We start from the raw sequence: 18,176 nt of genomic DNA on the forward strand, positions 1-18,176 counted from the left end.
AAACCTTGTGTTGAAAACAATAAAACAAATCATAGAGAAAATAACTTTAATCCATGGCCCAGAAATATAATACTTTGTTGAACAATCTTACATCCCCACTGAGACAGAATTAAACAACTAGAAAACGACACCCTGAATGAATTTCTGCGTGGAGTTGCTTGCTGCTATTACTGTGGAAGGCTACCAGGATCTATGATGCAAACTGCCAAAAAATAATCAGGAAAAGACTAGAAGATCTGCAAACCAACTCGAGAAGATGTTTCAACACCATACAGTGGACTACGTTAAATCATTACCGTACGACATTAGACTGGAAAAGATAAAAATTCCATTTATCACTCTTACTGAAGTTATAAAAGAAATCAAAAATAGTATTAACGCAAAAAATGGTCCTGGTTTTCACTCCAATAAAAGCAGCTTAATTACTGCATAATTATTCTAATAAATGATTCGTTCAGACTACAGCATGTGCCGAAACTGTTAATACCAGTTAATATCTCTACTGTTAACAATGACTAAATTATCTGAAAACCTTGTGTTGAAAACGATAAAACCAATCATAGAGGAAATACATCTTATTCCGGATTATCAATTTGGCTTCAGAAAGCAACATTCTACGATTGATCAGGTTCACAACATCACCGATGTCATAGAAAAATCACTAGAAGATAATAAAATTTGCTCAAGCTTTCGATAAAGTTTGGCCTGTGGGTTGAAATAATATGCTTAAAATGCGTCTCCCTGACCAATATACAAAAATTTAAAAAAATTAGAGTAAAATATAACTGACGGATATTTTAAGATCAAACAAGGATATACCTATTTTTTAAAAATTATTATATTACTACTAGACATTTCCAACTAACCTACAATTTGTCTTTATGAAAACTTCAATCTAAGTATATAACTAGGAGGAACCATTGGCCCTATCTCAGTCTCTAGTGAAATAATATTTATTCATGTCACTGTTGTATTTTTTATCATATGCACCTTGCTACACAACACTACACAAGATCAGATGGTTTGATTCTTTTGAATCTGTGTCCTGTTCTGGTGGTACCCAAAAGTTGCAATATTTCAATATTAGTATGCGATTGGAGTCTTTCCTCATGCCTCCTTACAATTCTCTTGATTTCTTGACTTACTGTGGCTATTTGAAGGTCTCGATGTACTTAATCAGTCTAATAATATTTGTGTGCGCCCACAATACCTCTCAGGACTTTGTTCTGAAAAATTTGTATTTTGTTTATGTTACTCTTTGCAGAACATCTCCATAATTGAACTCCGTATGTCTATATAGGTTTCAGTATTTGCTTATATAATAGCAATTTATTATGTACTGATAATTGTGATTTTCTTCCAATTAGCGAGTATATTTTCCTATATGTCAATTCCAGTTCTTTCCTTTTCTTCTTTATATGTTTCTTCCAGCGAATTTTTGCATCAAGATTCATTCCGAGATATTTAGCATTGTTGCTATATGAAATGATAATATTATTTAATGTTATTGGCACTTGTACGGTCTGTTTGTAGGTGAACTGCACATACATATATTTACATTCATTAATTTTTATTTTCCAAGCTTGTGTCAAATTATTTATATTGTCACTTGCTTGTAATTTTCGTGAGGCTTCTTCACTATTGTCTCCGACAACTATAATTGCAGTATCATCAGCAAATATAGCCATCATAATATGCCCATTATAACATGATGAAAATACAAGTAGAGATACACTGGGACCAGACCAGTCCTTTATTTGCTGTACACTCGGGACTTATCTACATTCAAGGAAAATGTTGTTGCCACATTTGTATATGACACTGCAATCTTAGCCATCGGAGATAACAACAACCAACCGAATTTCAATCAAACCAGAATTTACAAACAGCAAATGCCGAAACACAATGCTTTATAAGAAAATAACATGTCAATATAAATCAGTGCATATATATATATATATATATATATATATATATATATATATATATATATATATATGCTGCTATGCCCAAAGACATCAACAAAGACTCTATCAGCAAATAAATGTTAAAGTTTCCCAACTCCTAGATAATGATGGCTAAGTCAGTAGGTTAAAAAAATAGGTAAAACCATTTAATCTAGTTCAGTGAAGTTATTAGTAGAACTTAGTTTAACTAGATGTTAAGCCCAAAGTACGAGTATCTATCGTAGAATAAGTATCTGTGATTTTAAAACCGTAGTATATTAGGATACGACCAAATAGCGTATTAGTGTTAATTTGCTAGATTACTTTAGAAATAATTTTAAAAAAACATACAATTATTCTGTTTGATTCAGTACGTCTGATGAGTGCAAAACATTGCAAAATTATGGATATTGAAGCCAGATTATTTATTTCTTATCAAGATACAAAAAAATCCATAAGATTAGTAAGTAGTAGTAAAATAATATTATCACTACTTCATGTGGTCGTCGTAGGTCTATATTTCACACTTAAGAAACCCTTCTTATCACACTTGAAAAGTTTCAAACAGCACTCTGTATCGTAAAATTAAAAATACACTTCTTCCTCATATCCTTGAGATGTTGGTTTGACTTCATATATATATATATATATATATATATATATATATATATATATATATATATATATATATATATATATATATATATATATATATATATAGATATATATATATATATATATATATATATATATATATATATATATATATATTGGCTCTTCACCTATCTTAAAAATGCAGAAAGTTCCCTTTAAATCCTACAAACACTGTTGTATGAATCAACTATTAAATTGCCACATTTTCTTACAAAGAAAAGAATGTGAATTTCCACATGTGCCGCCGCTATTTTTAATCCCATATTATGATATTCGTTGTTAGTTTATAAAAACAGGAAAAATTTATCATTATTACTACATTCCGGATTCCTGTTGTAAATGAGCTCAGAATCTGGCATATGTTAATATTAGGAAAAACTAAATATTTAGTTTATAGGGGACATGACACGAGAATGAATTTGTTCGGGATTCTTAATAGTATATACAAAAGCCCATCTGATGGAATGTAGACCATCTAACACTGATGCAATTAAAAACTTAACATATTATTTTATCAACCATTTTTTTTTAATTTAAGATCAACATTAAGATATTAAATTGTTTTAAAAATGATGTTTTTCTTGTAGTAAATATTTTTTTTAATTAATTTCTTAGAACTTCAACAATCTGCCCGTGGACAATAAGTATTATTATATGATTTCCGTTATACAATATAACTATAATGACATGTAGCAGATCGCTTCAGAAGTGATCTGCTGTACAATTTATAATTTAAATATTATTCTAGATACTATTCTAACTTATTTTAAAGTCTATCCTAACTTATTCTAAAGACTATTCTAACTTATTCTAGAGATTATCAAATCGCACTCTACGTGTCTATTAATCAGTTCGTATGGTAGTATGCGTTTGAGCCTATACACTTTACTGTCATCGCGCACTTTTATCTGTTTGGCGAGTGCATTGGGATGCACTAATAGTCATTCAAAATACTTCGCACCTACACCTCGATGACACTCGTTTTGTATTCTAAGAGGATATCGCGCTGAATCAGTTTTTTTGGAGACGTAATATGTGGCATCAACAATGACTCGCAACTCTTTATTTTGGAACCTCTGGAGGATAGGTATGTTAGATTTGCTAGTTGTACCCCACAGTTCAATACCATAGGTCCAAATTGACCTAAGTATTGACTTATACAGCAAAACCTTGTTATCTAATGAAAATGTAGATTTACGCCATATCAGCCAACACATTTGATTTAGTTTAAGCCCAAGTTATTTGCGTTTTTTTACTATATGCTTTTTCATATCAAACGTAGATCAAAATGCATTCCCAGATATTTAACGTTGTCTGCTTGCAGAAGTTTATGATTATTCAATTTCGCTGACACACTGGTTCTTCTACAAAGGGTGAATGTCACATGGTTAGAGTATGTCTCATTTGCTTTGATACGCCACGTTTTTAACCACAGTTCGACTTTGTTAAGATGAAGGTGGAGATTTTTTATGGCTGATATTGGATCCTTGATATTGGATTACACTAAAACATCAAAGGGAATAGTAATACAACGCCATCAAAACAAAGTCCTTCGTAAATTAAACAATTAACAATGCTTATCACTGAGTAAATAACGTAAAACTGTATGTTTTCCTCGAAATCAATAAATAAATAAATTTATGAATGAAGATTTTGCATTAAAACAAGAAAAAGCTTACTAAATCACAGCAATGTGGAAGCAATACAGTTAGTGGACAACGTGCAGAAAATCAGAAGATTGCAAAGAACCAAATCACACGAACTTGTATAGTGTATAAGTGTTACACATAACTTTAGTTTAAGTGGTTTTATTTAATGTTAAGTTCTCTAAAAGCTGGACACTCACTTAACAAATACTTGTAGCTATTACGGTTGCAGATGTACAAGGTGCCCCATTATTTAGCAATATTTACAACTACTAACTGTATGTCTACCGTCATTATATGTTTTGTTCATATTTTGTTTTGTATTTGTTGTAAAAATGATTTTCTAGTTAACATATCCTGGGTTTTCTTGAAGATAAAGTCAACGCCAATGGATTTTTTAGTAATTTTGCTTTATTTTTAATACCTTTGTTCGCACCAATGACCAGTAAATTATAAGATGTTTGTTTTTTTATTTCCACCTACCTATGACGACTATTGTGGTTTCATGAGGCCAGTCGACAGAATGATGATCTGTCATCTTTTTATCAGTTTCCATCATCAAGTTTTCTAATATTTATAGTTTCTTAGAGATTGTGTTCATCTAGCCTGTAGATATTTTTACATTTTGTTTTCTTTAACGAGGTTTTCTTAAATGGTTTGGTTTGGTTGGGTTCGTATTGTTTCTGTCGGCGTGATTTTTTGACTTAACTTTTTTATATAAAGTACATCAATCAATTTGCAAATATAAGGCAAATAGTATAGAACTTACATTTACGATACAAGAGGCCATCAAATAGACAAACGTCTAAAGAATTAACGTTACTTCTTTTCAAGAAATAGTTCAGTGCTAATTCTTATTTACAACATAGAGCCGTTAAGCATCTAAAACAATACCCCACCCTTACTCACAGCACTAAACCTGAGGGATAAGTTCTGGACCATCCCCCGTATAAGATAAACGTTTATTCGCGTTTAATAGAGTGACGGCAGTCCTTGTAACGAGATTTGTGTCAGGACATGAGGACAAAGTCAACCAAAGCGGACCGACGACGATTTGACCGGAGCGACGGGGCGGAGGGAGGAGAATCGAAGGGGGGAAATGGCCCCGAGGACCGAACTCGGCAGTCCCTGCGCGTGTTATCTTTGGTGTGGCAATATCGCGCCTCGTTACATCTGGAGCCTAAGTCGCAGTTGGATTTTGGTCCCCGTATTCAATTAAGAAGTTCTGTTTGGACAGCTAATCGGTCTGTCTGACGACTACCAGCGCGCCACGCCGGGTCCCTTTTTTGAATGCCGTGGGTTTAAGCCGATTGAAACTGTTACAGGATATTTCGTTTTGTTATAAAATATAACGTAAAAGTAAATACGACGAAATTAAATTAAATTCGAATCATCAGGCGTAACAATAGGACCCTCAGTACTTAAACAATAAATAATTATCGGATTTAAAAAGTCAAATTGTAGGTTTGGACACTTGGTAACAACATATAGTCTATCCAAAGTAGAAACGAACTCACGTCCTCTCAATTTATGACGTCAAAACGTTGCAATGTTGCACATTCTAGTATATATAAAATAATAAATCAAAAATGTTATCAAATCTAATTTATTTTAACATTATAGTACATCTAACGCATATATTTTTAAAGGACTTAAATCTATAATTGATGAAATAGCCACAATAGTTTGTAGGCTACAGTTATTTTATTATATTTACATTAGACTTTTTTCTAAACTACTTATTATGTCCCCTAAAGCCTTAATCCTTGCCTCCTTCGTTGTTGCGTTTTCTTAAAAAATCATTCTGATATCACTATATTTCTCCTTAGTTTAGTCTATTACTTCCTGTGTATATTTTTCTTGATAAAACTAGATTTAATCACTGCATTCTCCCTAATGTATTTGCATATTTGCAAAACCGTTAGTATTCATTCTCTTACATTATGAACAATTACACATATATCTATGCACACAAATCTTTTACGCTCTACAGTACAATTTTCTACGGTTATGTTGTCATGGCCCTGTCTTCGATTGCCACAATTTTCTTAGTCATATTTTGCAGCTTCCTCTACATATTGTGCTGCAACTTCTATTCGTATCCTCAAAATCCATATTCAAAAGGGATCAAGGGTCATTTATTATTCTAAGTATACTGTTTAACTTTTCTATCACTTCACCGACAACCACCTCTCATTTTATTGTAAAAAGTTACTATGCTTGGCTTACGCTTTTCATTTACATTCTCATCGATTTCAACAGAAAAATGAAGTGATGGTGTTAGTACCACAGATCAAAAAAAACTTTGTAGCTATCACGACACTAAAGTGATCGTATCAGAAATTCCTAATCGATTAGAATACTCAAGTAGATTTTTTTCTGTAAAATAAGGAGGTATTTCTTTTTTGTTCTTACACATGGTACACAGAGCAGAAATCTTATGATTTTTTGCCAAATCGTTCGCCAAAGGAACACTGGCATAACAATTTTTGATCGTTAGGTTTCGTCCCTTACCAGAAATTGGCATATTTCTTCCAAATTCGTACAACCTTCTGCCTGCTTGCCGGCATAAAGCTCAATGTTGAAGACATAAAACATAGAAGCATCAACAAATACATACAGCTTTATTCTGTATGTGTCGGGTTTAGATTCATCTGTCTAAAATGACATTTTCTTCAAAAACCTGCCATCGTTTCATCAATATCAACATCTTGTCTTATAGAATAAGGTAAAAGGCAGCTGTATCTAACGTAAAGTAAAAATTTGACAGCTCTCGGACCATTAGTTTGTGAATTATAGTATTTTGAGTCAAGCAACTTTTGTTATTGTGAAAAAAAAATGAAAAAAGGAATTTCGCGTGTTGATAAAATATTGCTTTTTGAGGGAAAAAAATACAGTTGAAGTAAAAACTTGGCTTGATGCCGAGTTTCTGGACACTGCCCCAGGAAAATCAACCGTCGAGGCAGTGGACGCCTCAAAAAAAAAACTAATTTTGCCAAAAAAAGTGTGTTCGGGAACTTTTCAATTGACCCGTTACTGTTAAATAGTTTAAAATTTTAATTTGAATTTTTCAGAATATATTCTTGAAAAGCTCTCCTATAAATTTTGTGAAAAGAAAAAATTAAATTTCTTGCAGCCTCAACCGTGGAAATTTCACGCCTCCCTGTGCCCCCGTTTTCCTCAAAAAGGACGAAATTTTCTCGATATTGTCAGCAAATTCACAACAAATCAGTTTTATTAACACGAACCACCAACATCCCTTCAGTTACGTCCATTAATCGACGTCCATTACGAAATCATCTCCTGTTCTAGCCACAGAACAGACAGGTCGGTCTTCCAGCATCATCATCGCCCGACCTTAATCAATCCTAATAAGAAACTCCGACCTCACGGCCGCATCCTGCAAAGGAACGAACCGGAGGCCGGCTCCGCGGGAGATCGCGCCAGCTTCCTGCTACCATCTTAGGCCACCACACATCCGGCCCGAGAGCGGCTACCGGTAGCCGTCCTGAGAATTATTCAGTCCGGCAACTTGCCACTTTCCCGGGAACCGTTCCTCCCTCTCGCCGACCCTCTCTCGCTCCTCCACCACCCCGCCTAATGAATAGGTAATTAGTGCTGTTACGCGGATGTTTCTAGGTCCCGGGGCTTCCTGTTGTCCACGCAGTAGTCCCAGTTTGCGTCTTGGGACCCATTAGACGAAGACGGTGGTGCGAACGGAGGCGGGGGATAGCGGGGATAGTGCGGTGGTCGATGAGGCCGACCGTACTCCATTGTTGGAGCGACTGGATTGAATTGAATTAACTGTAATTAGGGAAGGATTAATAGGGGGGTGTGGGAGCGTGAAGGGGTTCTTGCCCGGCAGGGAGGCAACTATTGTGCAAGTAAGTTCGGAAACTACAAGATTTAGTTTTGGGGTAACGGTCGATGTGTATTAGCAATAGTTCGACGAAGGATTCCATAAGTGAATTTATGTCTCGCGAGGGATGGCCTATCGATTTGTCGGCGGCCATCGGTGACCTATACGGGTTTATGGGATAAGAGTCCTTAATAATTTCAAACAAAACTTTCAGGTTGTCGACGTAAAGCTTATATTGATGAAAAAATGACAATTAATAACCGTTACGTTGTGCAGCGAAACCGAAGCCCTTACTTTTGTGGCTGCGACAGTATTGCCATTGTTCATTTCATTATCAAATTCGTTTAATTATCAGTGAATCAAGGTTCGAACAACATGTTCACATAAATTCGTAATTACTGAAGATACCGAAAAGAAATGCAACCCAAACTTCCCCTATTTATAATAAAACTTCTTCGGATAAATCTATTAATATTCCTTATTTAACGGATGTTTTGTTTTTTACGGTGAACAAAGAGTATAGAGTCAACATTATTTTACTTATTGAACAAGATTACTTACATCATTTAATAATACCAATTGTAATTATCATTCAGGGCGCGAACCCACTTGCTGGCACACCGACAGTAATTCTACCTACTGGATTTTGAACCGACTTCGAAAGGGGAGGAGGTTCTATGTTCGGTTGTAAATATTTTATTTTCGAAATTATTTTTTTATTCGAAAGAGTGAACTTCTGGGGTAGTCCCATCGGAACCAAATCAGGATCACTTGGGGCCAGGGGGGCAGAAATCGAGGGAAACGCTCAAATTTCAAACTCACGTACAAAGTTTTCACATCTTTTAAAAAAAAATAATCAGATATTTCTGTATAATGTTATTGCTGAGCTGATATGATGGAAAATTGGAAGTCTTTCTGTGTAAACGCCATTCAGCTTGCTTTTTAAGCACTATCTATAGCCTATAAGACCTGGTAGAAATATTGTAGATGACTGCTTCTATAGTGTAATGGTTAAAGCGTTTCACTACCAAAGAGAGGTCGCGATTTCGATTCCCGTCGGGGACAATGACTTTTAAGTTGTTTAGTTAGAATATTTGTCAAATCACATAGACTAAGTAGCAGACCCTGGGGCCTGAAGCACTTCTTATTTTCAATCATTGTTTCTTTATTCCCATTTTTCCTCAAACGGGCTGCACTTTTACTTGGCCTATCTATTGTAATATTAAATAAAATAACTGCGTAATTTATTGAGTAAATATTGAAAACTAAAAAGAGATATATAAAATAATTTTAACAAAAAAATTAAAACGACCGGAAAAATTTATAAACAACTAAATAAAAATTAAAAAATAACCAAACTTAGATTTTTAACACAAAAAAAAACATTTTAACATAAAATATGTACATAATAGTCGTTGTAATAACTAAATTAAAATATACAAAAACCTTATTTAACCTATCAACTATACGTATTTTATATTCTATTATATGTGTGTATATTTAGCTTAATACGTATTTAAAAGTAATAATCTCTTTAAAATATTATTTTAACATTTTTTTATTATTTTAATATTATTATTAATAGTATTACTACAAAAAAAAGACAAACATAATAATATAATTTTGTGAAATATGCAAAAAATTACCAACGAAACAAACCTAAATTAATATAACTGCTTGGGTTCAGCACTTACTTCAACAGCGGTTGTTGAAAAGACATTCGAAAAAATTAAATACACCCCTACAATATTCCTGGTCGTCTCACAAGCTTTTGATCGAGTTCAATCTATAAGGTGAGAAAATTGCTACCGCCGAATCATATCTTTTAGTATCGGTAGTTTCTTGAGACCACTCCTGTATCTCTTCTGTACTGCTGATATCCCAACAACAATAGAATCAAAAACCAAAGAATTGGTTTGAAATGTTAGAGAGAAACATTTTAATATGAAGCTTAATTTATAAACATGAAAACTTATTAATTAATGTGAACTTGAATTAAAGTAACAAGGAGCAGGAGCTAAGCCACTATTATTTAGGAGCTGATGTAGCTCTGTTCATGCCTTTGGGCATAGTTCTTGATAATGTATTAACGACAGTTTCTATCTTCAGGTCCTCAGATTGTCGTTACGAATGTCCCATGGAGTATCAACAGTACCTCGCAAGTACCTTGTTTTGGAATTTTGTATATTTCTATTGTTTTGGCTGGTACAATCCATGAATTGAATCCACACTGCTTCCAAGAGTTGTTCGTAAAGTTAAAACTAATTAAAGCATAATTATTTCAGCCACCTTCCGCAGTTGTAGTACATATGTAGTACATTATAGTATGAATGAAGCATTTATTAGGTTGATCATCTTGAATTATTGTATTTTTTGGAAGTTCATTTAATATTTTCCCAATAATAAGGTGAAAACCAGGAGCGCTGATTTTTTTTAACCCACCGAAAAAGGAGGAGGTTCTATGTTCGGCTGTATATATATGTTTTTAATGAATGATCGCCGATTTCTCCGTCAATTGAGGGCCGATTATCATAATTCCTTTTTATTCGAAAGAGTGTACTTCCGAGGTGGTCCCATTGGAACCAAATCAGGATCTGTTGTGAAGGAAGAGGGGAAATCGAGGGAAACGCTAAAATTTCAAAGACTTTATACGTGCCTTTGCGTGCGTTTTCATATATTTTTTATCTAAAGTAAGCCTAAACAATACAAAAATATGAAAATATACAATACAATATATTAAACAAATATCGTGATTAATTCTCAATATATTTCACGTTGTGTACAATTCTAATTGTTTTTAATTAAGATAAACCCGCGCGTCCAGATAGCGGCCGGCATAATGCATGAATAATCAGCCGATTCCAGTCGAAAGAAGAACGAGATTTACGACATAATAGCTTTTAAATTAGTCAACGGTTAATTTAAAACCATCTAAATATAAATCATTGGCCGATCGTTCAGTTTTTTTGTCATCTCTTCCACTAACTGATCTTAATTCACACCAAATTGAATGCTTTCCTTGATTACGACCCGTCTCTCTCTCTCTCTCTCTCTTTCCCTATCATCGATTAATTCTCGAAATCGAATCCGTGTGCCCGATTGTACTCTCTCCGTCTCTCTCGCTCTCTCGTTTTTTCGTCATTAAAGACCGCTGCCGATGGTGATGGCGATGTCTTTTCCCAAGTAGCAAACGTTTTGTGTGGCCGACAATTGTTCGACGATTTTTTAGCGTATTATAGCGTCGTTTTGTTGGAGCGCTCTAATTTACTTCGGTTAATTGTTGACAGGGTTCACAATGGGAATCGGTGATGACCTAGACGGGTCCGATTTCAATTTTTTTTCCTTCGTTCCTTCTGTTCGTTTTGGGTGGCGGACGATTGATTCGGAATTGCTCATTTTTTTCGATAGGTGTTGGGATGGGTAGGGCGTCAGGTACATGTTTTTTTCTCCATTGGGTCGGTTAACAAAAGAAGGATGACGGCGAATGTTATATGGAAACGCCGCATGGTATCATTGTGAGATTTTTACGGGTGTATTATTAATTAATTGTCGGTAGGAGCTACCGAATTTTCTTTCGAAATGATATAATTGTAAATAGAGGGATAATGGAGAATCTCAACTGTTATTAAATTAATTATGAATTTTCTTCACTTCCTAACTTGAAAAAATTGCAAAGGATAGTATGAAATAATATTACAAATAGATAAATAGTTGTACGTTGGTATTAAGCTGAATTGTATTATATATTTTTTGAGGTCGGTTCAATTTTTTTGTTAAAAATATTTTTTTATGTATTTTGTTTACTTCCGTCAAAAGGACAAATGGAATGAAAAATGGTCATCCACTCTATAAGGTTGAAATATTCTCTCGAGGTTATCTGTAAATTTAGTAGCCTTCTTCTGATTATCTCTGGTCTATGTGTCTATCGTAGAATAAGTACTCTGTTCAGTACTTGGTCAGTTTAATAAAACATTGAACTAAATTGAGTTTTACTTTCATTAGAGCGCATATTTATCTTTTACGTTTAGTTCTTGTTTCTTTCGGTACAGTGTTTCCTTGTAAAGTTATTTTGATGTCACTGTATTTCTTCTTAATTTGTTGTGTTATTATCTATATAAATTTTTCTTGATAGAACTAGATTTAATCATTGCATTATCCCTAATGCATTTGTCATATATACAAACGAATTAACATTCTTCCCCTCTTCACACATTCTAACCAAATGCTCATGTATATTCCGAACAATTACACACATATCTATGCACATAAATCTTTAAAACTCTACAGTACAACTTCGTACAGTTATCGTCTATTAATTATATACACACCTTTAGTTGTGCCACTCCCAATTTCCCTGTCTTGCAAATTGTCAGCATTGAGTCATAATCTAATATGCAGTAAGTTTTATTCAAGTGAATAACTAAGCTGTTAGTTTCCAATCTATCTAACATTTGTTCATTATTCGGTCAATTTCTTCTTCAATGTATCTGATCAAGTTCATCCAAACCGAAGGTGCTATTAACCATTCCTGTTTTCCAGCATGAAGGACAATATATCTACAATGTTTTATTAATAATTGCTATAACTAGCAAAACCTAACAATTGTTATTACAGCGTTTACCTGTTTCCATTAACTTTTGTTGTCTTTTTTTTTAATTTTTATTATTATTATTTTTATCATTTTACTTTAAATTCATTATTATCTTAATTTTAATTCAATTTATTTATTATTTTAAGTTATATATTTTTATTATTTTTATTATTATAGTTCCATTAGAACTCTTTGTAGGGCCATCTCGTATCTTTACACCATTTAAATTCTATATAACCCAACAGTGTATGAAGGGATGTTTTACATCTGTCAAACGGCTGCATATATCTAAGCTTTCCGTGGATACATTCCAGACTATCAGTTTCCTCTGAAATAATTGTATTAAATTATGTTTACATTCAAAAAAGTACTCTCTGTTTTTATACATTTCATATATTTGTTCTGTACTGCTACATCAAATCAATTAATCTCAATTCTCCTTAAAAAACATTAAAATACCATGCTATTCCTCCATCTTCTCCCTAATCATCTCCAACAAAGAGAAAATATATAATACATTGAAATGCTAGGTTCTTGCATGCATTTTAGTAGCGATGCCTATTGGAGAAAATTATCAATATAGAAAACTCTTAAATAACCTAATATAACTGTTAAATTCGACAGAATGAAAACTTTAAAATGAAATCTATATTAGTTATTATATATGTTAGTCTGTCTTCAAGTCTCAACAATCATTTCATCTGTTTTTTATATTGCTGTCATTTCAAGTAGCAGTCCACATGTTAGATCCGTTAGATCTTGGCTAGTTTATGACTTTTTGAGATATAATTTTGCGGCAATCTACTGGTCGTTCCTTCTTCAGTGATAATGGACTTGATTATAAATACTTTTTATCCTATTTTATCAACACGCTAAACTACTGAACGGAAAAACTGTGGAATATATTCTTGTAAATCCAACATAAATACCTAAGATTAAATTTCTATCCACACCTCACTTCTTAAGCACGAAAATATATTAGATAATAATTAGTAATATTAAACAATTCGGTACAACTAGCGCCACCTGTAGGCACAAAAACGAAACAATTTTAAGGGCACCGCCACCATAACATCGCTTAAATTTAATTTATACATCAGACGTGACTAGTAATATCGAGACGATTTTTAGCAACGACAAAAAGGGCAATGGGTGTCGTCTCTATGTGAAAATACGAACGATTTTCGCGTTCCCAGTTATTATATCAGCGCGTTGTCGATAACGACCGTTAAAATAACCGTAAATATGTTTGCAGGACGAACATTAGTATGCATAAAATATTAAAATCGCAATGATCGTTAAGAGAATCAGTCGAAAGGCAAAAAGTGTCATTATGTGTAATGGTGATGATCCCAGATCACCATATCAAAGATCCTGATATGATCATCAGATGCTTGGTTGGGTAAAATCTCGTCTTTTAATGGACATACTGTTGATTATGCTCGATATTTGCGTGAAAGGACGATTTTTTCTTTGAATATTATTTTTATGTTTTTATTTTTTAAAAATGGTGTGTCTAATAGTTTAATTGCGTAATGTTTCATCTATTTCTATATAACAGATTGGATATATTTTGATCATTGTCTGAAATGTAAAGTATCAATGTCTAAGCCATTTCAAAAATGATTGTTTTGGACAGTTTTCTACATGAGATAATAGTTTTCATTACTGTTACAGTTGTTTGATCGGAAGAAATACGCTGCCAAAGCTTAGTCTATATATTGTCATAGATTCTGAAACACGTTCAAGAAGACCAACAACATATATTCCTATCAAGAAAAATGTTGGAATAAATTCGAATTTTTTTAATAGTGATGCCCATCGACCAGCGTTGCCAGCTTATGGGGAATTCTATATATAACAATAATTCTATATTCTCTAACATTCCAGTCCAGATTGGAACACCTTTAGAAGAAATTCAAATCTTTAAATAATTAATTGAATATATTTTTAGATTACCTATGGATATCGAACCATCCCCAGTAATATGGTATTGATATTTTATTATTCAATAGCATATTTGATTTCAGCGCTCCTTTATTTTCTTTATATCTACTATAAATTGAGTAGAAGCTCAACAGCTACAAACTAAAATATTTTTGTCACTGCTGAAGCAATTTCTACTGTTTCAAAAATCTGTGACAATGTTATACTGGATTTTGATCAGCACACGCTTGAACTTGAACATTGATGGTGAATGTTACTGGTGTAAAGTGTTAGGTGGCAGTATGAAGTGTAAACTGTGAAGAAACATGCTTGCAAGAAAAATATGGAAAAAAAGTGTAACGTTATAATTAATAACATTACACTTTTTTCAACATTATGAAAAGATAAACTATTTTTAACAAAAAAATTGAACCGCCTTCAAAAAATAAATAAGGAACCCATTAAAAATTAAAAACTAATCAAACTTAGTAACAATTTAGATTTGTTTAATTCGTAATTTAATTTTGTGTATATTTCACAAAATTATATTATTATTTTTGTATTGTTTAAACTCGGCACCGACTTCAAACTCATCAGTTGGTAGTAGTTAAAATATTATCGTAAATAGATGAATTGGTTTAAGTAGGTATTAAGCTAAATTGTGTGTATATAGTAGAATATAAAATACGTGTAGTAGATAGGTTAAATAAGGTTTTTATTTATATTTATCTAGTTATTACAACGATTATTATGTACATATTTCATTTTAAAACGTTTTTTTTTTGTGATAGTAATCTAAATTTGATTATTTTTTAATTTTTAGTGATTTCATTATTCATTTATTCTATATATATATATATATATATATATATATATATATATATATATATATATATATATAAAGTCACCTTTTGCCAATAAGGGGTTTACTTTAAGCACTAACCATACATTACATGATATATTTTTCACTGAACGACTATTATACACAAATATCTATTATAGATAAAAAGATGTGAAAACATTGTACGTGCTTTTGAAATTTGAGCGTGTCCCTCGATTTACCCCCTTCCCCATCAGGTCTTGGTTCTTGGTTCCAATGGGATCACATCTGAAGTGCACTCTGTTGAATAAAAAAATAATTTTAAAAATCTGAACTTGGATTGTATTATTGAGGAATTTGATAAATTAACATGGACAATTCTGTCAGTGACATACAAAAATACTTTTGTTTGAACTAATTATGAAAACAAAAAATTTTTCGGAAAGAAAATGTATTGAAATATATACTTAATATCATATTAAATAAACACTGACATTAATATTACAAAAATAATTCAACAACTCTTCTTCTTTTCAGATTCTCTGGCACAAGAACTCGAGATGGAACGAAAATCCAGGCAGCAGCACAGCGACGGAGGCGTCAAGTCTCCTCTACAAGACCGTTCAGGTTACTACAAGAACTCCGTCTTGTTCAGCAGCGCTACATAAAGACATTTCTCATTATTCGATTAAATTCTTAACATAAATTTTATATATAGCTAACGTAGATTGTCGCCATTTGATTCGAAATAGAGGGAAAATAATCGAAAACTACTACATGTTTATATTTTTCAAGAAACGACCGTAGATATAGGAAATGAATTCCGTTCAAATACACGAAACTTATATCACAAAATATACCAAACATATCTCCAGTAAAACAGACAGTTTTATTTTTTTCTGTTACAACTATATATTAAAAAAAAAGTGTTCAATATCAACAAAATCACTTATATCTCGGACGCCCTGTATAATTATGTACATATATATAATAGATTAGAAACAGTTCTGGTGGTACGATGTAATAAACGTTGTTTTTTCTTTCTCGAAGACTGATTTTTGGGGCATAAGATTACAAAAATCTATACCTGTACAGTTCATTGGAATTACTATATTCTAAAAGAAATTATAACGAACAAAATCTTTTTTAAAAACGACTTTATATAGATTTAGGTAGGTTTAATAAGGTCACTATACTACGCCAACGAAGTATAACATAAATGAACATGATAATTATAGCTTTTAGTAGTGATTTTCTGTTATTAATTACTGTAATAATTGTTCGGTAATGTCTGCGATATGTTTAATCGACCTTTTTGTATCATAAAAATCAATAAATATTGATTTTAGGGTGAGTACAGATCTGAGCACTCGGTGCAAATGGATATCGAACATTCAGTGTATCCAATATATATTACAACTTAATAATAAAACGTATAATTAACAATTAAATATAAAGCGTTATTAGAAACTATGAAAAATTTACCTTAAAATGTTTATATTTTCCTTGCAATAATCTGGTTTCTGAAATATGAAATTAAATTTAATTTATTAAGAACTCTTTACAATAAATGTGTCACAAAAATTGTTTAAACAAGTTATGATTGCTTAAACGAGTGGTGATTGAAAGACTAATGTCATTTTTCTGTTTCATTAAATTGAATGGAATTAAATTTACAAAACATAATTTTAACAATTTCATATTCTTTACTAAGGGTTGTCGGAATATTATTAGTAATTTTTCGGAGCATATATAAAGTTCAGCAAATATTAGAAACAATAGGATGTGCTAATTTCATTTCTTTCATAAAACAACACAAAAATTTTAAAATGTATCAAATATATTAATATGTAAAAATAATAAGGCGTTAACTAGACTTTTCTAATTGTCTTTTAGTTTCTTTACCATAATTTCTAGTTATAAAGGTGTTTAGTCAAAAAGGTTATGTGCTCTACCTAAAATATAGAGTAAAACCACTTAAATACAGCAATTTCTATAAAATAGTCACTTACTTGTCTATGTTATTCTTCAGGCAATAGCCCCCAATGCGCGTGTTAGCTAGTTTATTCTTTTAATGTACTATTTTAAAATATACTAGCATAATATTTTCTTCTATTATTTTATATTATATAATTTTTGACAGTTAATTTTTAACACAGTTAAATCAAATGTCACTAAACCATACCATACACCATGTAGCAAATACGGATGTGCACCAGTCTATATAAACTTTATTTTTATCCTCAACGGATGTATTAACAACAAATAGAGGTAATAATTTTTATTTAGGTTTCTGTTGTTTCTACCTCATACTCAAATATCCACATATGTATATACAGCTTTTTCTCTTGAAGCTGAATATATCTTCTGGCGATATTCGATTATTTTGTAGTCACTGCACGATTGTAAATGTTTAAAATCTCTTCAGAAATCCACAAATATAATCATAGTGTTCTATAGTACAAGAGTTTTCTGAGATATTCTTACCAAAATTTTGGATGTATATATATAACAACCTTATATATATATATATATATATATATATATATATATATATATATATATATATATATATATATATATAAGGTTGTGCAAAAATGTCGCTACCATTGACACTGCTCGTTCTTGTGGCGTATATGTCTCCATAATAAAATTTGGACGTCTACACAACACGATGGTTAAAGCGAAACTGAACTAAACGTCACATAACCAAGATGGCGCGCAATAAAAATAT

At 32.1% G+C, this 18,176-nt stretch overlaps 1 protein-coding gene across 2 annotated transcripts in view; it reads left to right on the top strand.

Moving 5' to 3' along the window:
• Positions 1-17,946, top strand: part of dac (dachshund family transcription factor) — a 436,877-nt gene extending 418,931 nt beyond the window's left edge. For both annotated transcript variants that reach the window (XM_076417492.1, XM_076417493.1), the window contains exon 11: positions 15,980-17,946. In XM_076417492.1, the coding sequence (XP_076273607.1) occupies positions 15,980-16,110 (131 nt within the window). In that variant the 3' untranslated portion in view covers positions 16,111-17,946. The remainder of the gene's footprint in view (positions 1-15,979) is intronic.
• The last annotated feature ends 230 nt before the right edge of the window (positions 17,947-18,176 follow it).

Source organism: Rhynchophorus ferrugineus, unplaced genomic scaffold (genome assembly GCF_030347505.1).
Source record: "Rhynchophorus ferrugineus isolate W39M unplaced genomic scaffold, kcgeb_rfMv2 rfM11, whole genome shotgun sequence".
NCBI classification, from domain to species: Eukaryota; Metazoa; Arthropoda; class Insecta; order Coleoptera; family Curculionidae; genus Rhynchophorus; species Rhynchophorus ferrugineus.